The following is a 23,804-nucleotide window of genomic DNA, read 5'->3' as shown; positions in this document are numbered from 1 at the left end:
GGCATATGCACACTTATTTTTCTGTTGTCCAGCATTTGTCTATAGCAAATTAAGAAACAGCATCAAATAACTCTGACAACAGTGTGAATCCTCCTTTGAAATACAAGCCCTGCTCCAAAGCATGCCCTTTTCAAAGTTTCTTCACACAACAGTTGAAAACTTTCTTTCCTTCTAATAGGATAGGCAATATTATCCACAAATACAGCAGGATATTTTTAATATGGCTTGAGGCAAGCTGCCAGATGAAAATTTTCAGCTCAATTAATCCAAGTATAGAAAAAAATTACAAACAATGGAAATGTTTTTTAATGGCAAGTGGTAATGAACTTATATTCCAGTGGAGCTTTCAATTTGCTCTGTAAGTATTCTACCAGTGGGGCATAAAAGTCTATGCTTTTAGCAATCAAAAATCTCAGACCTAATGGAAAGAAGACCAGTGCAGGGAACAGACACTGGTCTGGAAATAAGGATACACACATTTTGTTGTTTGTCCTGCTGCTAATCTGATCCTGTGGTTTAAGCAAATCCTTACTTTGTCATATTTATCTTCATTTCCCTTTGTCTTTTCTAGTTAGGCTTTAAGCTCTTCAGGACAAAGACCATCTCTTACTCATTTTTGCATACCAACACTCCCAATGGTCCCCTGCAGCTCCTCTAGGCATTACCAAAATATATGCATTACATTATAGGAACTTTTCTACTTAATTTCTGATTAAAAAAAATCTGCTAGTAATGAACAAATTTCCATTGGCTACATTCCCTACAATTCCTGATGGTAACCAATATTTGTTTGCAGTATTATTTTTGCCTGTTTCTATCTTTGGAACAGAAAAGCGTCTTATAGGACATTGCACAGAGATCTGTGAGGTGTTCCCACTTAAGGCAGGACAGCAGTGGGTTGACCCTTGCCTGCATGAAGGAACTGACACCTCATTCACAGATACCCTAAACTTTAAGACACTGCAGAACCACTGTAATTCTCTTGTGCAGTGGGTTAAGTCCAAAAGGGCACCAAATGCTGGCACATCTCAGAGGCAATAGAGTAAACCCATTTATATTTGGCATTGGGCTCGAGCAGATAGAAAAGGTACACAAGGGTGGAGGAGTTGGCAGCTCGCACTGCTTCCCAAGGTAAATGAGAAATGTCAGTACACATCACTGAGTTTTGTGACTCAGTAATCAGTGATCCTCAGCCACGAGCCTTCAAAGATGCCTGGATCAACAACACTTATGTTGTGTCTTACCGAGCAGGCCCCACTAGTTTATCTTTACCTTGCCAGAGCAACATAAATGAATTACAGTTGTAGTTCAGCATTCATGTTTTAGGAAGAAATATATTTGTAAATTCAATTCATACCTGCACCAGGGGAGGAAGGTTCAAACATACTAGATGTATCACTGCATGTGTTGGAAGCTTGCTCTGAGAGCTTCTTTTTTGCACTTCCATCTGCAGACTTATGTGACTTCTTTTTATTCTTCACCAGAATTTTGTACATTAAATCCATAGGGCTTGGGAGAGGAACCCCAGGTTCAAGCTTGATGAAAAGGATGAGAAATTTGTTACAACAAGAGAAATGAGCTTATGGGAATTTCTTAGGGCCCATATGATGTGAGATAATTTTGTGACCTCTATAAGCCCTGTTAAAATGAATTGTCTACACTCCTAATTTAAGTATTAGTTCAAATATGAAAGCCTACATTACAAAATGGCAGCTACAAGAATCAATTGCATTTAGGAGATTACAACTCACTGTACCAGGAGAATCTCTGCATCAGAAATTATAGGCTTACATCACAAACAGCTCACATTATTTAACCCCCTCCTTTAGACATTGTTTTGAAAGGCTGTCTGTGGAGATGGAGGGCTGAAACACTTAAACAAAAATTCACACAGACATTTGTGATCTGATAAATACCAAACCATATTACCGGGTATTTTTCCAAAGGATCCATAAGCAATGCATCTCCAAATATTAATCTGCAGTACTCTGCCATTTTTGCCTGTTGTTTAGGGCTAAAGGGGAGAAAAGAAAGAAAGATATGAGTCCTACTAATGCTACAGAATAAAAGCAGCAGTAATGGAGTATCTAATATCCCTAAACTAGGTATAATTTCCTGATCCAATTGCTGTGAATTTTTCAGAGACCTAGATATATCATGCAATTACTCTGATTTCTGTGATAGAGCTTATCAAAAGGATCATACATGAAGTAAAGGCCCTAGCCAATTGAATAACAGTGAAATTGATCTTCTAACACTCCCGTGCACTGAGACAACAAAGAAAACTTGAGGCTGTCAGTTGTTACCTTCAGGGAAATAATCATTACACGAATTTGTCTCTTTCAGGCAATATTTTTGTTTCAATATTTTTCTCCTTTTGTAACTTGAAGCCATGCTTGTCATTCTTCTCACACCCCCCCTCCAACTCCGTTTGGAGTTTTCTCTCCTTTTGTCATATCTGACCTAAGGCACAGAGACCAGTTACACAGAAAGCAGTTGCCTGTGCGGGTGTCTCTATTCTCAAGCCAAGGGTACCTGTCACCTTACTCAGCATGTCTACATGGCACAGCCACACCAAGAAGACATTGCCTGGGTCTCAAAACCATTTATATGCGCTAGTAAAGACGTAGCTAATTTTAGTGCAGACTTCTAAAATGCAGTTAGTTAGTTTTACTGCAGCTTTTCTGCTAAAATGCAGCTCATTTTCTTACCCTGTTTGTGAGCCCATGCAATGTGGGTGATGTGCCTGTGCAGCCTGACAGTCTGTTCAGGCACAGCCCTGCCTGGAGCTGCAGCTGCCCCTCTGCACTGCACTTCACAAAGCACTGATTCATCCACAGACCTCCTGGGCTGGTTTTGCACTAAAATTCTGTACTGCTCTCCTCACACAGAAGCAATCACCTGCCATATCCTCACTGGTAGAAGTCATAGCATAGATATAATTGTGCTGCTGATAAGATGTATTATATCAGTTAGGTGAAGTGCTGTAATAAGCGCTGATATAACATTTTATAAGCATATGATTACATAGTGCATGCTTGCTACATGTGTATAACCGGGACCAACATATCAGGACAGCTACCTTGGCGAGGATCAGGGTGTAATAATAAGAAGCTTGTTTGGGTGTGTGGTCAGATTCCGATACAGTTTCAAATTTTACCATAGTAAATTACTTCAGGTGTTTTCATGGTATCTTGCAGAAGTAAATGTAATTTCATCACTGGAGGTGTTTAGGAACAGACTGGATGGGGCGCTTGGTGCCATGGTTTACTTGATTAGATGGTGTTGGATGATAGGTTGGACACAATGATCTCGAAGGTCTTTTCCAACCTGGTTAATTCTATTCTAATTCTATTCCAATTCTCTGTAAACTACTTCCTAAAGTGTAACCAAAGAATGAAATAATTCCTGCATGTCAGTGATGGGAGTTTTAGGACTGAAGATAGGTTATACTGCTCAAATCCTCTTAGAATGCACCTCAGTGCAACAGTTGCTCTCTTTCTAATTTTAGACAACTGTATTTTTGGTTTATGTGCCTGTTTAAATTCTGTAACATCTGAGCTTAGGTATCTTTAAAAGTTTCCTTTTTTTGATACTTTGTTGAGAAGTCTCAGCTAAAGGACAAGTTTATATTGCTCAGTATCACTTGCTTAACTACTATCATTATAATCTGTGTATCATGGAAGATACACAAATGCTGTAAGTGGTTATGTTACCATGGAGCTATTTTTCATGACAAAATAGTGCTGAGTATAGAAACGAGTGCTCATTTTTCTCTTCCAAACTATGAATACAACCACCTCTGTGGCTAGCTTGTCATTAGCTACCAAGTGAGCACCTGGCACTGCAGCTCTTCCTGGGGCCAGCAAAGCCAAAGCAGAGCTCTGATAAAGGCTGGGTGGCATTTGAATCAGAAAATGTCATTTCCTACAGATCAGCATTCTTGGATGTCCCTTGAAGTAGATACAGGTTCACTGACAAAATACATTGTGAGGAGGCTTTGAATTATTTCACAGAGCTTCGTAGCTGCTGCATGCAATTTAAATCACTGCAAAATTACATTAATGCTTTTGTTGCATCCAGCCAATTCTGCAAAAAAAGCTAGAAGTCACTTTTAGCTGAGGATGGAAAATTCAGATGTAGACAAGCAAAGCAGTGGAACTAAGAACCCACAATGGAGAGAGCAATGGGAGGCTACAACCAACGTGGTAGCTTTTTCCAACCAGCAGCTACCAAGGGAAGGGAAGGCATCTCACTATTGCAAGAAGCAGCCCACATATTTGCTATAGCTCTGGGGGTCATTACTGTTGATACCAGTGTATAATTTGAATAGACCCATACTCAAAACCCCCAGAAAGTTCAAGGGACATCTCCCTTAATGATAATTTAAAAAACAAACAAACAAAAAAACCAAAACTCAGCAGCATTTTTAAGTGGGCACAAAGAACTTGATAGGAATAATAGTAATAATTAAAAAAAGACCAGAAAAAAAAAAAAAGCAGGAGTTAAATCTAACAAATTTCAAACTATCACCACAGCTAGAACAAATTCTTCTGATCATCTGTGTTTAATTACATGTTTACCTCAAAGAGAGCACAGTGAGAACTTTCAGTTTTGCAAAAGAGAAAACAGTAATGTGGCATTATTTAATAGTATAAATTCCAATGTCACTGTACCCCAGAGGCAGAAAGGAAGGAAAAGAAAAATTCTGTGAAGAATTAATGGGTTTTCATAGTATAAAAAAAGTTTTGCAATAATTGACAAGGCCAAAATAGGAAAATCTTGACATGAAAAAAAAAAAATCACTGTCTTTGTAAACCGGACTATATGTACAGGTATTTTTAAAATCTCCTAAGAAGGAATAAAAAAATATTTAGGATCACAATCATTTAACTGAGTGATAGCTTCCTTGTGTTCTCTCTTTTTCATATATATATGTATGTGTGTGCGTGTATGTATACATGGTTTAAGAGATAGATCATCAGTAATATAGATTATGTATTACAACTGTAGTATTAAAAAAGTTGGAACATCAGTTTCTTTTTATTTTCCCTTCTTTAAAATTATGAACCAGAGCAACAGGCTGAAATATCAACTTCTCTGCTTCAGTGTTTTTCCCCTTTTGTGTTATGAAACAAAAAAGCAGGTACTTCCCAACCTACCGCTACTGTTATTGGAAACTCAGTCAGCAGTCGTGTATTGTAATGAAAACTGACTGCCTGGAAAGAGCTGACTTTATGTGCTTTATGATTTTCTCTGTGCAGACATGCACAGGTAGCGCACACACTAATTATGTATGCCCCCCCAAATGTGCCAGGGCAAGGGAAGTTAAAGTGAGAACACGATACCTGGAGATATGGAAATACAAAGATTATTAAGAATTTTGTTCATTACTTTGACTGTATTGCTTGCACTTTGTTTTACTGTGCTCACATTATGCCTGTTATGAAGGTCAGTCACAGAGGCTCTTTGGCACTACTGCATGACTATGTCTCCTAACGTGGTTTTATTATCACTTTTGCAGAGATCGTTCTTCTGCAAAGACAAAGACACAGCTGCTTCCCAGAAAAGTCTAAAATAATTTAAAGTGCAGGAAGGAAAAGTGATAAAAATCCTGTTAATATTTGAAATAACAATTCCTGCAAGAAACTAGCAATATGAATAACTGTAATTAAATTTAATCTTGGAAGCAATCTTATATGGATACTGCTCAAGGATCACTTAACCTTTTTGCTATGTCATCAGTACATTTCTAATTATGGAGTGTCTGCTTTCAGACTTGCAGATTGCTTATCTTCTTGCAAGCCCAGCTTCAAACATCAAGGTCTTCCCGAGGTCTTTTCAACATTTTCAGGGCACTTTTCTATTTTTTGATATAATCACAGCTTTTCTTAATACTTTTTCCAGTCTGCGTGTTTTCACTTCTATATAAACTAAGGTATATGGAGTGTTGTATATATTATAAAATCCATATGCTCACCTCTTTTTTTAAAATTATTCATTGTATAAAAAGAGGCAAGAAGAAATGTACTATGTAATGTATTTTGGTCACTGAAAAGTAGGAATTACCATCAAATAATTTGTTTGACAGTAGTTTTATATAAACACTGAGCATTTTTTTGGTAATACTCAGGGCAAAGCTCGTTGTTTAAGATCTGGGAGAAAAAGAACTTTCCAAGTAAATGAAAAGACAAAAGGAGCATTCCATGAAATTAGGTGAGGTTTTCTGTGAGTGGCATGACTAATTTCAGATTTCTCTAGTAAGTAGTGAAGAAATGAAGAGATAATTGTGTCAGTAAAATAACTAGGAATTATTTTCAGCCAAAGCAAACTTTGAAATCACACATACTAAGTCTGATGATTTACTGCAGGAAAAAAACCAAATCAATAAAGCCTCAGAATGAGAAGGTATTTTATATTGGTTTTGCTGACTTGCTCTGCTACAAACCTATGACATAGCAATGCATGGAAAAGGACATCAAATAACACACATAGGGATGGTTTATTACTGCATGATTGGAGTTTTCTAAAGAGAAAGATCCAATGGTTTCCAGGGGGAAAATTCTAAAGACTGAAGTAACACAGCAGCAACTCTTAGACATCACACCACCTTTCATTTTGGCAATGTTTTGTAGTTTGTAAGCAACCTTTTTTATGTAACTTACATCTGACAGGAATTTATATTATAGAATTGCTTACTTCTTTATTTTCCTAAAATAGAAAATTCCTGGATTAGTCTAAGATTTAAGTCTCAATGACTTTAAAGGAAGAAAAATGTAACTCTTCTAGTTAAAATAAATTGGATGTTATTTTTCTCTGCTTTATACTAACACAGTGAATGTATATTTTAACAAATACAGAAGAATGAATACAAAATATAACACCCTGCAGAATGATGGTTGAGGTGTTTTCTAAAGATGAGAGGTTGCACTTGGAAGCATTGAGTAAAGCATTGTGAGTTAAACCCTACAGCAGTAGGTGAGAATAAACAAGTCCAAAGTGAAATAAATTACATTAAAAAGAAAGGTGTGAGGGTAATGATTAGAGAAAGAAATTAAACACAGTGCCCGTGTGGTCTCTCAGAGGAAGACTGAACTAACTGTGTGGGATTTACAGGTCACTGGATCGTGGCCTTTAACAGTTCTCAGGGCAAGCACATATTTGCCCACAAGAGGCAGTGCAAACTCATACTGTAAGGTACACAGGTAGTGTAGGGCAGGTCTCAGATTTTACATTTTTCTGCCTACATCATTTTTGATCAGTATTGTCATGTGTTCTTGAGAACATTCTTACATAGCTTCTTCTACCAGTTGCTTCCCTTATGATGAGACTGTTCTTCCTAAAACAATGGAAAAGCAGTTAGCCCTCACCCTTTCCCTCTTCAAGAAGCAGAAATGCCAACATGTTTTCTGATTTGTATGAAATCATTCATAGCTGCCCCAAACTTGTTCTTTCACATTAACAAAAACCAACCAACCAACCAACCAACAACAAAAAAAGGTAAACTGAAGTTAGGTGTTACTGTCACCCCACTTTGAACCATGTGGTGTCTGTATTCAAAACCAAAGTAAATGAAGTAAATGTCAAACTCAAAAAAAGAAAAATCATAACTAAAACTATAACAGTAATAATATAGAACACTGGGACATATTTAGAAGTGTTCTCACTTCATTTTTTTGTTCTCTTGCACAGAAAAATGTACTTTTTATGTAACAAAAATATAAAAGGAAAAGAAAACAGCTCAGGCAAACTGGTATTTTATTGGAAGGAACTGAACAGTTCCTGGCCATCCATATCACCTATTTTGCAGTCCTAGCTGGTCTACGATTTTGGCCATAGAAATGATCACAAGAGACAGACCAAATTCTGTGCACCGAACATGCTTATAGTGCAGAAGGATCACAAGTGGGTCCAATATTATTTCTTTTTGATGAACTGCCACTACATTTCAGCAGGACATACTGAGACTGTAGGCTAACACAACTTGTCCTACAATTATTCATACTTTCTCTTTCATGCAAAAGCTTTCATGAAGGTTTTTAAGAACAAGCTCAATTCAGTCTGATCATCTGGGTTACTTGGGCTGATACAAGGAGTTTTTGGGCAAGAGCTGTTGATTGTATCATACAATAAAACTGCCACAAGGACATATCTAATTCTATGCTCAGACCTTATTAAAGTATCTAACACCATACAGGAAAACTTGGTAATTACTTACGAATCCACGTGATTTTCAAAGGAAAGGAGTATTGGAAATGGCGACGTCTTAAATGCACATTCAGCAATAGCTTCTATTACTTCCTAAGGAATCAAGATACATGCAGTTACAAATTTATGTCTCCAAAGAAACAGCATTTGAAGACAGAAAAGACCTGAAGTGGTTTTAAATGATACCCAAACTGACTGAAATCAGACCTTCCATTCTAAGCATCCCAAAAAGCTCTGGATGTGTTTTTGCAGCAGCTGAGTTTTTCAGCCTGAACTGTAATCAAATCTCCCAAGTGCCCAATGAACCTCAAGCACAGCATTTCTTAATGCTTATGTCTGCCTAAACCAATAGTTTAAATGTAAACCTTGGCCTTTGTATGGAGTCGTTCCATGCCTAAAGCTATGACTTTCATGAACCATTCTGCATAATAATAAACATGCTCTGACAAATTAATATCTTCTAAACATCATCAGCACAAGCATGTATCCATAAAATCCTTAGTCACTGACTTAAAAGTTTTAGTTATTTTTTGTATGAAAGAGATGCCTTTAAGGCAAAAGAAATTAAAGACAAAGAAAAGAAAAAGCATTACTCAGTTAAAACAGTGGGCTGCTTAGTAATCATTGAACAGAGGGCTCAGAAACTGAAACTTCTGTAGAGTTTCTTTTCATCTGTGATTGAAAATAGCAACTGAAAATCATCAATAAAGACATTGAACAGGATGGGATCCAGAACTGATCCCTGGGGGAAGTTCTCCTAATGTGTTACATTGTACTCATGTACATCATGTACATCAACTGTAGTTGATGAGCACCTGTGCACATTTTGAGATAAATTACCACTGAAAGTTGACCCGCCTGGTGGATGTGGGGAGGCCTGTGGAAAAAAGTTCTATACAGAAAGAGTGATTGCACATTGGAATGGGCTGCCTGGGGAGGTGGTGGAGTCGCCATCACTGGAGGTTTTTAGGAGGAGACTTGATGGGGTGCTTGGTGCCGTGGGTTAGTTGTTTGGGTGGTGTTTGATTGGTTGATGGGTTGGACGCGATGATCTTGAAGGTCTCTTCCAACCTGGTTTATTCTATGTATTCTATGTATTCTAAAATCTAATAGAGGAATTGTTTGATAATGGAGATTTTAGTGGGTTGCACCACACGGAAATGCACTCCCGTGTTGCAAACTTTCACTGCTTCCTTATTGGAACACAAATCTTTTTCCAAAAGAACCTTCCATACACATAGCTGTCAAAATCTGGAGTTTGTAAGAACCCACAAGCCTGCTCCATCCCAAAGGATGTCTAAACCCTAAATTATTTATTTATTTTAAAACTATTTTAAAGGACTCCTCTGATTGTTTCTTTTGTTCATTTATCGCACTTCTAAAGGCTCGGTTGAGAAGCGTAACAGTAAGAAATCCACTTTCTAAAATGAAAACTGAGATTCTGGTACGTTCCTCTGATGCTGGGTTGCAGAATTCAGGGCTGAAATGAAAGTACAAGTCAGCTCAAGGTTTGCTGATATAAGCTAAGGTACAAACAGAATTTACAGTCTCCATGTAGACAGGAAAAAGCGTAGCTCATGGACAAATTGTTGTATCTCTTCTATGATGTCTTGGCACACAGGTGCTGAATGACTGTTTAATAAAGTGCAAACACCAAATACTAAAATGCTCCATGTGCTGCTAACCATTCAGACTTTTATGCTTTAAAGATAGCAAAAAGGCAAAGCATTTATTGGAAGAATAGTAAATGGTGTAGAACACTGGGAGAATGTAGGTAGAAAGCTGCAGTTTCACAGCAGCAGTTCTCCCACAGGGGAGTATGTAACAGGGTGATTTCTACTGCATACTTTCTTTCCAGCTCCAGAAAATCACCAAGTGCTGGTACCACCTTGATGCTGTTCAGAAACAGTAGGATTCTCAAAACCAACCAAGGCAATTTTGCCATTGCAATTGAACAGCAGCGACAAGAATTGGGTTATAAACTTGGAGTCCTATCAATCTAGATGTTCTCCACTCAGGAAATTAGTGCTGGCTTTGTCTCCACCCACCTGCACCCTCCCATTGGTTACAGATCATCATGCAGGGCTTAAAAACACTTGAGGCTGGATATAAGAGGTACAGCCAAAAGCAGTTCTAAGGCCTTTCTCCTACACACTGCTCAAGCTGTGGAGTACATCCATACATTTATTTTCAACTGCAAAGGGATGAAATAAAGCATGCATGGGAAAAATAACCTGAAAGAGTAAAGTCAGGATTACACAGATGAAATCTGAAGATGAGAGGCTCAGGTATTGGTTCAGTGAAAAACTAAGTATGCCGGTGATTCAGTCTTGCACTGCCTTTAAACGTAATTGCAAATTTTCTGTGGTCAGAGAGGAACCTCATGGTAAGTTCCATACTTCAGTTGAAACAAATCTCCAAGATCTATGTATGTACAAAGTACACATGCAGAGATCCCTGGTTATGATATGAAAAATACTGTGGTTCCCTGTAAAATCTCACTCTGGCAGCAGCTCATAATACACAGGTCAAAAATCTTACTGATGTCTGTACATCATTAAGCAAGGCAAAGACCAATCAAAACCCCCTCTACCCCCTGCCCCCCCCAAGCAACGTAAGGATGGTGAGTATATACTGCTTCTGTCTTTGTACTTCAGGAAGCCTGTCTGAAACAGTGAAAACTGACAGCCTGAATAGAAGCACTGTGGGCCATGGTCATGCCAAAAGCATGAGCTGGTAATTCAGCATGCAAGAGCAGCAATCACTCTGAATTGATTCACACACTTCTGACACACTGTTTCGCTATCATCCTGCTTCTCCTCAGCCAGCACACTATGAATGCTGAAAAGAAACAAGCAGTTGATACATTTTTCTGTATGGAGAAAAAACATACTTGCTCTGAAATTCCTGAGTAAGCTTAAAATACCTTCCAATACCTTTCCTGCAAACACAGTGCCTAGGTTGAACATCTAAACAGCCAGCGATAATTCTCATTCCTGTTAATGATTCCTTTAAGAACCAGATCAACTTTGTTTAAATTCCTGCTCACGACCAAAGAAGTTGAGAGCTATCACCCTTAATTAAAGGACATCCAGCAATCAAACTCTATGCCTATAAACATAATTGGCTTCACATAAACATAATTGTAAAGTTAATAACAAACATGCAAGAAGACTCTTTTACGTTTTTCTGTGATTAACTTAATCAGTGAATGATTAGAGAAAGCAAACTGAAAAAAGAAAGGGGTGCTCTGGTGCAAGTGAAACTTGGTGGTTTGTCTCTGTGTCGGTGGTGTTTTCTTTTTTCCGAAAAGAAGGCATCAGAAGAATAAAAAAACCCAAACCCATCCCAACAACTCATAAGTATGAGATGCTTCAAAGCTGTAGCTAGAAGAGAAGCTACACCTATCACCTCTAACATAACCCAAGTTCAGTAATAGACATTTTTCCAAACTTCTGATGGACAGGTAAGTCTGGAAACTTATTTCCATGGTGAGTTAGTGTCTCAGATGAACAACAATTATTTCTCCACGCTTCACAAATGATGTTCTGATGTATCACAAGCTGTGCTGACTACCAGTATGAATACTATAGGGAAACACCTCCATTCTGCCCCTCTAGATTAAACACACCTTTAAGAATGAAAAGAAAATAACGATTTAAGGGCATAGTATCTACCTTTTATCATAGGAAATGGAAATGGAAGATGAAATTGAGAAATAAAGAATATAAGTTTAGGTTTTCAATGTCATAAATACTCCCTGCACAATCTCCAAAGATACTGATTTTTCTTTTTCATCCTCCAGTGCTCTGGATTTGATCCCAAGTATCTGTATCAGCACATAGTGTCACTCATTTTTTAGCTGCTGTTTCCTGCCTCAGTTCAGCACTTTTGTCTCCTACTCCTACTTAGCAGGCAGAGGAGAGAAAAAGAGTACACTGCTTACTGCAATTCAAATCCTTGTGACCTTTGACCCAGCTCCCCTCCCCTGCCATGAGCTGGGGAGCTGTAACACAAATCAGTCCTTTCTCTCCATCCTCTTGCCTCCAGATGCATTCAGCCCTGTTTAACACTGTGTCGAGACAGCTGTGGCAGCAATACCTTATCTTTCAGACCTGTCTGTAGTCTACTCTATTTCACTACCCGTGAGATTAGTTGCAGGGACAGGCACAAGAGCACAGATTTGGGGACCAAGTCCAGACCCCAAATGGCAGAGACTATCACATCATATCATCCCTTCTCCTCTTATCACCATGATGACCAACAAACTTTTCCTCTGAAAGGTCCAAACACTGCAACTCTTCCCTTCCAATGATTCTTTCTTTTCTTAAAAGAGCTTTTTGCCCTCACATTTCTCTTCTCTTTGACTTAATGCAGTAATGTTCTAACAATGTATTTATGATGCACTTTACTTGAAGGGAACTGCCCCAGGTAAACAAAACTAGAGCAGTGTGCTGTGTTGCTGTACCTTGAAGGATATTTCGGTTGTCATAGTGAATCCGTGGGTAATGACGGGCTCTTCCTCAGCTGTGCGTCCTTTCCAACAGTCCAGCTCCACACAGCGGCAGCCTGACAGAAGTACTTGCCGGTACATCTCCACCGATGAGTTACCGGCCAGCTGTCCAGCTGTGACAGCAAAAGAACATGAAAAAAGGGAAGTAATTTTGAGCCTCAGGAATAAATACAAATAATCTAATAAAAGTTCGAGTTAACAATGTCTTTTACCCTTGGCTGAGAAGAATAACACTCAAAGGCATACAAAAAGCACAAGAAAGTAATGGAAATAACTCAGGCAGAGTCAATGTCATGGCTTGTATTCTGCCATCAGTTAAACTGCTGTGAGTGAGGAGAAATAGCCAAATTCAAAAACTTCTGATAGACAGCATCAAATGAATACAATAGAATGGATTAGTTCTAAAAGACTTTGTTATTCTTTGATAAGCACTGTGAAACTGAGAGGAGGGCCTCAGGACAGCAAGACCAAGAGAAAACAAACCTCCTGCAAAATCACTAATGGTACCATTCCTCCATCTCACATCAATATTTAATACACTAATCAGCACACTGCATCAGTCAGCTAAATTTCCTGATGTGATACTACTTGATGTGGGGAGAAATTTAATTAAACTACCAGTTTCCAACAATTGCATAATATAAATCTAAAACTAAAGGAAAATGCCCCTTTCCCCAAACTTGTTAAGCATAAAAAAGAACTCTAAAACAACCAAAATGAAATCCACAAAGACATTCAGTTGTATTCAGGGAAGGATATCCAGCCACAGTCTTCATCTCCTGCATTCTCCTGAATCTCCTGTGATTCCAGCCACATGAATACAAATTTCTTGTAGCAGAGAGGTAAAAATAATGGAAGAATGCCTTAATGTTTGTTTTAGACATGAAGAAAGTGGGTGCAATTTCTTGCTTTGTACCAGACTTCCTGAGAAAGCCTTCCTGGATTTCTTGAAGGGAATTCACTTGCTTTGTAAGGAGGGAGTGAATTCATTTACATTAAACATTCTTCACTGATGAGGGACATACAAATAATTCATCAAGACTGGCATATAACGTAATGCAGATTAATCACAATTTCATTGTCTCTGGTTCTGTGTCTAGGTTTATACTGGCAACTACTGTAAAGAGTACTGTCTGTTTTATCTTTTTTCATTTCACTAAAAACTGTAATGGGAAACCTCTTCTGTTTGAATATTCCTGTTTACCATTCGGGTCTGCTATATGAGCTGGAGCAGTTATAAATACTCCATATGGTATCAACGTCACTCCTACTGAAATCCACAAGATTTCTCAGCTCCTGTTTGAAACAATGGGAAATAAAAGTTTATAACATGAACTTGGCCAGTGCTGGATGGTTCTCAAAATTCAAATGGAGTCAGTAAAGTGACAGTCTGGTTGTTTGTAGTTTTTTTTTAATGTAGCTTTTTCCTGTGCTTCTCCTGTGATTACGGCACATTATCTTTACTCAAACGCTTTTCTGCTGCATTTCCAGTGTCTGGAGTAAGGAGCAGCTCTCTTTGTTTGCAGGATGCAAACAACTGTGAGCATGTGTCAGGGTACACATTTCTGTGTACTCATCCCTAAGCATCTGCTTATGAAAACTTTGCTGTCCTACGGATCCACTGAACTCTACTTCCTAACAAGGTACATTCACTTAGAAAACTTCTCATGTTGTCTTTCTTTTCCCTCAAAGCATACCGAATCTGGATTAACAACCTGTTTTATGATTAGCAACCTGTATTTCCTGAGAGACGCTGGCTGTTATTATTGCTAAGCATTTTGGACTACAAGATCCTTAACCTTCAGAAGTGCTTAAGTAAAACATGACATGCATCGCTTGCTGTATGACATTTCTCCACACTATCTTATTAATAAGGCTCAGATGTTTTGGAAGGATTTCTGCTAAGGGTAAGAGGATACTCAATCTCCAAAACACTCAGTCTTCAGAAAGACTCCCATTCAGAGTGCAAAATGGTAGCAAGCAGTTTAATAGTCTCAACAGCTTATTTTTCTGAAATATGGAACGTTAGGAATGTTTCTTCACGTTTTCTGTATATATTATTAATACATTTCTATTTTGTGAGTCTCTATTTGCATCTGTTTCCAACCATCCCTTTAATAGATGCATTCTGAAATGTGCTAACACAGACACTAACAGGAATGCTTCAGGTGAGATCTTTTTAATGTCTTGAACACAGACGGCTTTTCAATATTGGTAACTAAAACCATTATGTATTCCTTTCTATAACACACACAGCATCTATCATAATTCCATAGTATTTGTACCCCCTCACCTGGTATTGGATAAGAAGAAACAGATTTTCACAAAATCTCGCTTTTCTAAAGAATATGATTGGTCAAATCATCCCTGATGGGACGCTAAGCAAAACAAGCCTGTGCTAAATGACATAAGCATGATATATGACCCATGTTTTCCCTTACGGATCAGTTCCATACTTCTACAAGTTTCTCAGCAAATGCATCGCTGTTGGGTTAATTCATCACTCATTTATCACATGCAAGTTACTGGTAATACATGGGCTTAAAATTTGGTTACCATTTATACATATTTAGTCTTCCCAAACTGGAAGATATCTGGATCCAAGTATTTGGAGTTTCCTTACTCTTTGCTGCTTCTTCCACTTCCCCTATCCATGGCAGCACCTGTATACACCCTTTGCTGGGCACAAATGAGTTCCTAAACCTCCTCTTTTCAGGCAAGTCCTGGGAAAGCAATCAGTGCTCTGGATCACGTGCTGCAGATTGTAGCATGCAAATTTGGAGACCTATACCTCTGCAAGTCTGGCTGTTGACTCCAGCAGCAACAGAAGGGGCTGGCAGATAAGTTTTTTTAGAGACAATACATTCATATGAATGTATTTGTCTTCCAAGGTACTTTGCCATGCACAGACCAAGCACATTGAACTTCACACTGTGACATATTCTGCTACTGCTTGTATGTAAATCAAACTAAGGCTTTCATGGTATGGCTGTTGTTTTTAACACTTAACATTGGACCATAGAAAGATGTGTGGCTGGGCTTGCTCTGGCCAGCAGCAGGAATATACTTGCTGTCAGTACTGACTGAGGCCCATCCAAGCACAAGGTGCAACGCTTGCATACAACAGGAGGGCAGGGGCTCACCAGCCTCTAAGTTTGCGTTTTGATTCAGCCACTACCAGTGTTGCAGAGGGGCCATGCCGAGACACCACCTGGCAATACAGTGCATGAGGTAACCTTTATCCTAGCTGTGGAACACACTTGGGAAAGACACACTGCATGACCAGCTAAGTCTCTCCAATTGCAGTGAGGAAGTGCGACCTACTTAAGGAACTCTTCCTCTGCTGCTGGCTTTCAGATTTCAGCTATTTGAAGGTATTCAAATGCTGCTATTGGAGTCAGAAGCTACCCAATTCTCAATACAGTTTTATCCTCTTTCAAGAAGGGATTTTATAACATAACTTATCATTTACTTCAGCATGCTTCCACTGGTTGGCCTAAAAAGGAAAATAAGAGGATCCTGAAAACTCCCTAAGAAGTAGTGAATGAAGTAACACTGAAAGGAAACAAAACAGTTTCATGATCTTTTCCTCTTGTTGAGAATCCAGTTATCTCAAATCAGGCCAAACAATATGGGCTTAAGTTGTGCCAGAGAAGATTTAGATTGGATATTCGGAAAAATTTCTTTAATGGAAGAGTGGTCAGACATTGGAACAGTGGTCAGGGAGGTGGTGGAGTCACCATCCCTGGAAGTGTTCAAGGCGCGTGTAGGTGTGGTGCTTCAGGATATAGTTTAGTGGTCATGGTAGCTGCGTTACAGTTGGACTTAAATGTCTTTGCCAACCTTAATGATTATATGAATATCTTTTACAAACTCTTTACCTTCAACTCTTCTGATACTTGGGGCAAGCTTTCTCTAGAAATTTTAGTGTCTGGTTTGATATGTATTAGAATAACTTATTTTGCCTTGAGGATACAATCGATACAATTTATTTCTCTCCCTTTTCCAAGTTTTCCACTCACTTTTAAAAGTAGAAATTCTCTCATTTAGAGTATGGCTTAAGAAAGAGGGAACTGGCATGGGTGAAGCTGTTAAGGGAGGGCAGGTACCATGTAAGACAAGAAAAAACATGAACAGTCAACTGTCAAAATTAGAGTAGTCATGTAAAAACATGACAGAACCGGAGACCAAAGGAATTTTTGCTCACAGTCTGCTTAACTTGAGTAGCTGACTCCTTACAAAAGCCAAACTGCCTCAGACAAAGATGCAAGGAAGTCAGGCAGATGGGAATCATCATCTTATTGAAAGGATTTTTCACACACAGGACTTTTTTTTTTTTTTTGAGAACAGGGCATCAGACTAGTGCCTCAGAAAATTCCACCCAAGACTATCTTTCCTCATTGTGAAGCAACATCCTTCCCTTTGCTGATTTTTTAATGGCTATAGTTAACTCAACAATTTAACTGCGAAAGCATCTTCCAAGTTTGCACTGAACAGGCCACAGGGTCCAGATAATGGTCTGTAGCTTCCTTTCTGTGAGATTTAGCCATCATGTTCGTATTAATCTCTGAAAACTCAGCCCTTTTATTCAGTGTTACAAAAGGTTTTATGATATTCTGAAGTGGTACCATGAAATAGAATGACAGCTGGAAGGTAAAAACATACCCCCATAAACTGCTGACAAATGGAAGAGATGCACAACAACCATTTCTTTTTACTCATTAGCCCTCATTCTAAGATAATGTGTGACCCCAGTGACAGGAAGGACCTCATTTAGCTGCCTTAAATTGCTGGACATATTTAGCTGGTCTGCTGGTGAGAAGACAGCTGCAGCTCCTCTTCAGCTCAACTGCTCTCTCAGGCATTTGCTCTTTGAGCTTCCCCACCCTCTAGTCTATCAAGAGGGAAATGGTGGGGCTGAAAAAGAGCAGAGCCTTGGGTCTTGCTAGCCAATCAACCAAGCTCAACACAGCAGCCAGTCATGAACTGTTCTTGGGGGTTTGATAAACTCATGCACAGAACAGCCATCACCCAGCCTTCCTTGCTTTCCATATTGTGGTGTCATCTTGGAAACAGTCAAGGCACTGTTTTGGAGGCTATGAAGGAGAAGGAGGACTCAAGGAAGTGTTGAATGTAGATAATAAGTAACAACAGTCAGGACTGAGGAATCACTGAAAACAGAGAAGCCAGAGGACAGTAGTGGGGAGGCCAGAGCAGCAATAAAGAAAGGAACATGCCCCTTATGAGACATTTTTCTAGAAACAGCTGAAAGTACTGTACTGTAAGCTGGGAAGCAGATGCTGAAGGTGAATGGGATAGTCCCACGTCAGCTACACACATTATGTGTGATAGCTCTGCAACTTACTCATGCTATTAGTTTTTCTTTTAGCCAAAGACAAAACACATGTTAAAGGCTTGTGATTTTCATATCTTGCTTTCACATACACAACAGTGAGCTGGACAGCCTTCGAAGTGTGCAGCGCTGATAGTGATACAGAATCATTTGTCTTTGACTTTGGGTTCTGCAGATAGAAATGCTGCAAAGTCACTCTCCATCGTGACAAGAGGTGAAACTGGTGAGAAACCAGAAAAAATGAGGGTTGCACATTAAAGGTTCAAATGAGTAAATAAATAAATATAATGCCACTGAGAAAGAAAGAAAAAAAACCAGTAAAAAAAAAAAAGAAGACCAAAAGATGACATTTCTTTAATCTAGCCTAGGTTCACTCTAAATCACTTCTTTCTTCATGAACTTTTACCTTTGTTCTTAAAAATTACTTTTCCTTCAGAAAAAGAAAGCAGTAACACTTCTAAATAAATAATCAGGACTTGATGTACTGCCAAGGGTTTCTACTGAAGGCTAGGAAAAGGATCAGTGTAATTAAAAATAAATTCAGAGTGTACATGTCTCTTTTTACGTTACCATGTTTTTTTCTTTGTGCATGCTTTTTCTGGGCTTAAAAATGAACAAAAGGAGAGATAATTGGTAGGGCATAAAGCACAGTAATCATAAGGTATTGCTAGACCAAATCATCTTCTTATTGTCCTAGTAATTATTACATGACTAGTTGCTATTTCACAGCTCCGAGAGGGCAGAGGTGCTACCAAAGTTTCCTTTCCAAAGCCGTGAACACTTGAGGGTACCCTTTAAAATCTTCTTGGGAAAAAGAGTAGTCTGCCACCATTAATTTTATTAATTTTGCTAAATCCTTGTTGGAAGAAAGCAAATGGCAACGTGACTGCTGTATCTGGTTTAGCCTCGGAGCAAAATTCAAGGCTGTCAGTTCCTTTAATACACAGATAAAAATCAAATCATTAATCCCATTGTCAGCCAGCTGCCACACATTACTGAACATAATGAACCTACTAAAAAGGAAGGGTATGTATTTTGTGCCTGTAAATGTGAAAATGCACACTCTGAATTGGAACTTTTAGAGATTCCAAAGTATTTTGCACTTATCCCCAGAGTGTACCCTGATTTACTCCCCCAGTTGCCTTAGACAGGAGTATTATGTTACACTAAGACTGAGGATCTATACCTTTAAATGCAGCTTCTGAAATTCTTTAGAAATGCAGGCAAAGAAATACGTAGATGCAGTCTAAGATGATTTGCAGATTTTCACACATAAGCCAAAGCAAATTTGGAAAGTTTCACACGAGTGAAAGTAAACTTGGAAAGTTTCAAGGTAAACTTTCATTCTCCAAAAATAATTCAGTATGTTAGGCTACTTGTGGGGAAATAGAAAAAAATCAGAGTAGGTTGGACCAATCATGAACTTCCATCCTCTGTTCTTTGGCTTTTGTGCTTCTAGACCTTCAGAACATGACTCTGTCCTGGTCAGCCTTGATGAGAACCTGTGGTATGGCACTGACTATAAATTCATGCTGGTATTGGGGAGAGCAGTATTTTATCTCTTCAGACCAACTTCATACTGCACTGTCTGTCCTCCCTTTGGGCCTGTGTTTCCTACATTTGTAAAACAGGTTTACTGTTTTCTTCCAGAAAATCTGTAAAGCTGCAGCAATTGGCTTAAGTGAGTCATAATCTTCACTGAGAGAACAAAGTCCATACTGGAGGTAAGAGGCCTGCAAAATATCATAATTAAAAACTGCTTTTGCTTTGGACTTGCCTGTACTCTTGCAAAGAGCATAAATTAATGCACAACGGGAATCACTACTTGAAAGTGGCCACAGTGATTGTCATTTAATTCAAAGAAACAAAAGAGCTGTCAAGCCAAATACTTTATATGACAAGCTTTAGCACAAAATACAATTTGCAGCCAAGACATAAGCCACTGAAAAACAGTTTCTAATGGAAAGAATGACAGTTCATTCACTTTATGAAAGCACTAGAAGGTGCTGCAGAAAGTGCTGTAACAAACACTAAACAGAAGAAAGTAACTGCCACATGGTCTGTTTAAATTTGGTATCACAAAATTTTTTGCTTATGTTCTAGCATATTGGGAATCTAAGAACTTGGTCCATTAAGGCAAGTCTGTTAATAACATTAAAAAACAATGTTATCCATGAGCCACATTTTTAGCACATGCTGTAGCATTACTTTTTTTTTTTAACTAACATAAAGCTAAATCCTTAGCAAACATGGTAAGACAAAGCAAACGTCAAATCAAATACCAAAGAACTTCCTGTGCAATATGCTTGTCAAAAATGTTTCTTCCTACATAAAATAAACTAAAAGAGAGAATTTACCATGAGTTCCTCACAAGTTAATAGCGTCTTAGACCTGAAAGTGAGTGCCAAAGGTTGCATTATTGAACTGCCTTATTCTTTTTATTATTTTTTTTTAAACTTGAAGCATTGTTGACTCTGTTGTGCAAACAGGCTCATTAATTCTGGTTCAGATTAACAGGAGCTTCTGGGTGCTCAGCCTCTTTGAAAACATGATGGCACCTAAAAATTTTGGCTCAGACATGAAACAGAGTCAGAGACCAGATTTTGATTCTGTGCAGATAGGAAAGGACGGTCAGAAAGCTGTGTTCCATGTTAGAATATCTCTAACCTCTCAATCAACGCAAATTTCAGAGAGTCCAATGAGCTGTCCAATTTAATGTATGGGGGCAAATTTATTAGCTACGGAGCTACTGCTTTGTGCACTTGTTTGACTATCCTTGGCTGTCATGAAAAGTAAATTGTTCCCCCTCCTCCCTAAATAAGGACCTTAACCAGGAATCCTTTCTAAATGGAGGGAAACTTTCCAGGGACTACACTGGGCTTCAGACTAGCCCTTATCCGAATGGCACAACTGCTACTTACCTGTTAATTAAAGTATACTTGATGTAGTAGAACAACAACCAAGTGCTACCCTTGCTTCCCTGAAGACTATGCTCTACTGTCATTTATTGCTGATACTTCTAGTATATTTCCTGGTATCCCTGAAAATATGTTATGAATTTTTGTAAGATAAGAAACCACATCTCTCCAACACTGTACCTGTGAGGTAGGTGTTGTGTGAAGAATTGATGAAATAGTGTGACAGTGGTTGAGACATATCTTCATTTAAGTCCAATTTCTCAGGTGGAACAACACCATTTTCTTCTCCGCTCAGATATCGCATAAATCCATCCACTGATATCTGTCCTGAGAAAAACACAGATCCAGCGAAAGCACCAATTAATTTCAAGCAGATTTGGTGACATACAGGTGTTATCTTCAATATACACTTACACAACTGTGTGTCTGAAAGACCATATAATCACCAGACCTACCTTCACCTAGTTATTTGTATATTCTTGTTATGGTGTGCTCCAAACCGCCCTTCCCCCATCTCCATCAGCTGAGGTTTGAATGGAGAAAGACAAAGGCACCAAATTGCCTTCCAAGGTGCAAAACTGCCTCCCCCTTCACCTGGGGACTGGTAATTAGCACCCATTCTTCCCTCCAGGGTGGAGGTCCCTCACTGGTATGTACTGGTGGGGAAGTCCACTGGGTTTGGGAGTTACGATCAAGCAGGGTGCATTATACAATGGCCTTGGACACATTGTCTAGAAACACGTTAAATAGAATGGCCAGAAAGCGATCGGGGCTCTCGCCATCATCCTGCTCCTGCCCTTGCTCTTGCTCTCCTGCTCTGGCTCCCGCCTTCATCTTGCTCGCTCCACTTGCACCTGGCTTATTCTCAGACTGCTGTGCAGCGACCCTGCCTGCCATGAAACCTGCGGCTTTCTTGCAGTGCTGCTGCTTATGACTTTTGCCTCGTAGCAGCTGTGTCTACGGACACTTTGATTCTGGTGGCTCCTTCTCCTTTGGATTGTGCTGCATTATCCACAAACTGGATTATAAAACCTGCAGTTCCTGCAGCCTGCCACCAACGAGATACCTAGGGACCGTTGCCAAATTCCTGCTCTGTCCTTGTGAGTACAACCTGGCATTCTCATTGTCTTTCCCTAAGGTTCCTGGCTTGCCTCTGATTATAAGTGGTATGAAGCTGTTTTTGTGGCTTAGCCTTCTCCATTTTCTGAATCCTCTAAATTGTACTAAAGTTGCCCATAAGCATCCTGGTAGAATTTGTGACCGAATAGAACCTGTAAATAATTTAATAAGTTTTTATACCTCATTTGGGGGCAGGTTTGTTTTGGAAAATAAAGATAACCATATTTTTATAATATAGTTGGAGACAGTCTAACGGAGAGCTATGAGGATGACAGCAGGACTTGAACATCTCTTCTACGAAGAAAGACTGAGAGAACTGGGGCTGTTTAGTCTTGAGAAGAGGAGGCTGAGAAGGGATCTTATCAATGTCTATAAATATCTGAGGGGTGGGTGTCAAGACAAAGGTGCCATTCTCTTTTCGGTGGTGTCCAGTGACAGGACCGGGAACAACTGGTACAAGCTAGAACACAAGAAATTCCACCTCAACACAAGGAAGTGCTTCATTATAGTGAGGGTGATGGAGCACTGGAACACATTGCCCAGAGAGGCTGTAGAGTCTCACTCTCTGGATGAATTCCTCTGTGGCCTGCCCTAGGTGATTGTGTTTTGGCAGGGGGATTGGACTCAATGATTTCTGGAGGTCCTTTCCAACCCCACGTGATTCTGCGATCTTTTTACCTGTACTAACAATAAATAATTTCATAACCAGCATCTAGAGATAATCAAGGGCACAAGGGAATCAGAGTTACAGTGAGTGATAAGAATGGAAAAAAAATTAATCAAAGCCTATCAAGGGGCCTTATGGGGTCAAAAGAAAGCATGCTTTCTAGGGGAAACCAAGAACAAACAAACAGGTAACTGACCTCTTTTGGATATGATTTAGTGCATGTATACAAACTCAACCAAAGTGCAAAGCAAACTGGATGAACCGCTTTTCAAGTGAAAACTAAGATTTGCTACATAATTTTTGTATGTCTTCCAAATCGTATCTCACTGGAGTGCCAGCATAAATGACCATTTCATATGCTGTTGGCAAATCAGAAAGCTGAGTCCTATCGTCAACTTAAATGTCACCACTGATCTTAGTAGAGCTGTACTTATTACATCAGGATTAATTTCTCTGTCAAGCCTCCTGCATAAAGTTGATTTTAGAGTGTAAATTTGTACATTTTGAACAAAACATTAAAAATTCAGTAGTCTGTATCTGAAGATTAATGCTTAACCAAATGAATTTGAGACATTTTATTCTGCCTGGTAGTTTTGCTACTCTGTTTTCAATTTAACTGTAGACTTGCTCAACCACACAGTTTTAGTTAATTCAGTTACTGCCTAGAGTAAAACAGATCTTCTTTATCTCTGAAGATCCTGGAAATAGCTACTTACCTGATGACTTTCAACAGTGAGAATGTTTTACCTCTTGTCCCCAGCCTAAAATACCATAACTGTCTAAATTAAACTTAGTTGATTGACTATGACGCTGAAAAATGTAAGATTTCAGTTCTTCTCTTAACTCTATTACACACTCCTTTTAGAGTCAACTTGGTTTTATCTAAAACACACAAACTTACATGCATTTTTCTAGCATATGAAAAAAGTAATGGAAAATCCTGCATAACTGTTGTGAAGTCTGTAATCATATGATGCAAATATGGCATGCAAAGTGTTTACTTAAAATTTGTTGTTGGACCTAGGA

General features: G+C 38.9%; 1 protein-coding gene across 2 annotated transcripts in view; it reads right to left on the bottom strand.

The window, feature by feature from the left end:
- PLCB1 (phospholipase C beta 1) overlaps window positions 1-23,804 on the bottom strand; it is a 449,952-nt gene that overhangs the window by 102,777 nt on the left and 323,371 nt on the right. For both annotated transcript variants that reach the window (XM_009906912.2, XM_054180087.1), the window contains exons 10-14: window positions 21,173-21,319; window positions 12,677-12,834; window positions 8,219-8,301; window positions 1,930-2,014; window positions 1,358-1,535 (exon numbers count right to left, since the gene is read on the bottom strand). In XM_009906912.2, coding sequence (XP_009905214.1) covers window positions 1,358-1,535; window positions 1,930-2,014; window positions 8,219-8,301; window positions 12,677-12,834; window positions 21,173-21,319 — 651 coding nt within the window. The remainder of the gene's footprint in view (window positions 1-1,357; window positions 1,536-1,929; window positions 2,015-8,218; window positions 8,302-12,676; window positions 12,835-21,172; window positions 21,320-23,804) is intronic.

The sequence above is a fragment of the Dryobates pubescens genome, chromosome 3 (genome assembly GCF_014839835.1).
Source record: "Dryobates pubescens isolate bDryPub1 chromosome 3, bDryPub1.pri, whole genome shotgun sequence".
Taxonomy (NCBI): Eukaryota; Metazoa; Chordata; class Aves; order Piciformes; family Picidae; genus Dryobates; species Dryobates pubescens.
This window is presented reverse-complemented; position numbering and strand designations above follow the sequence as displayed.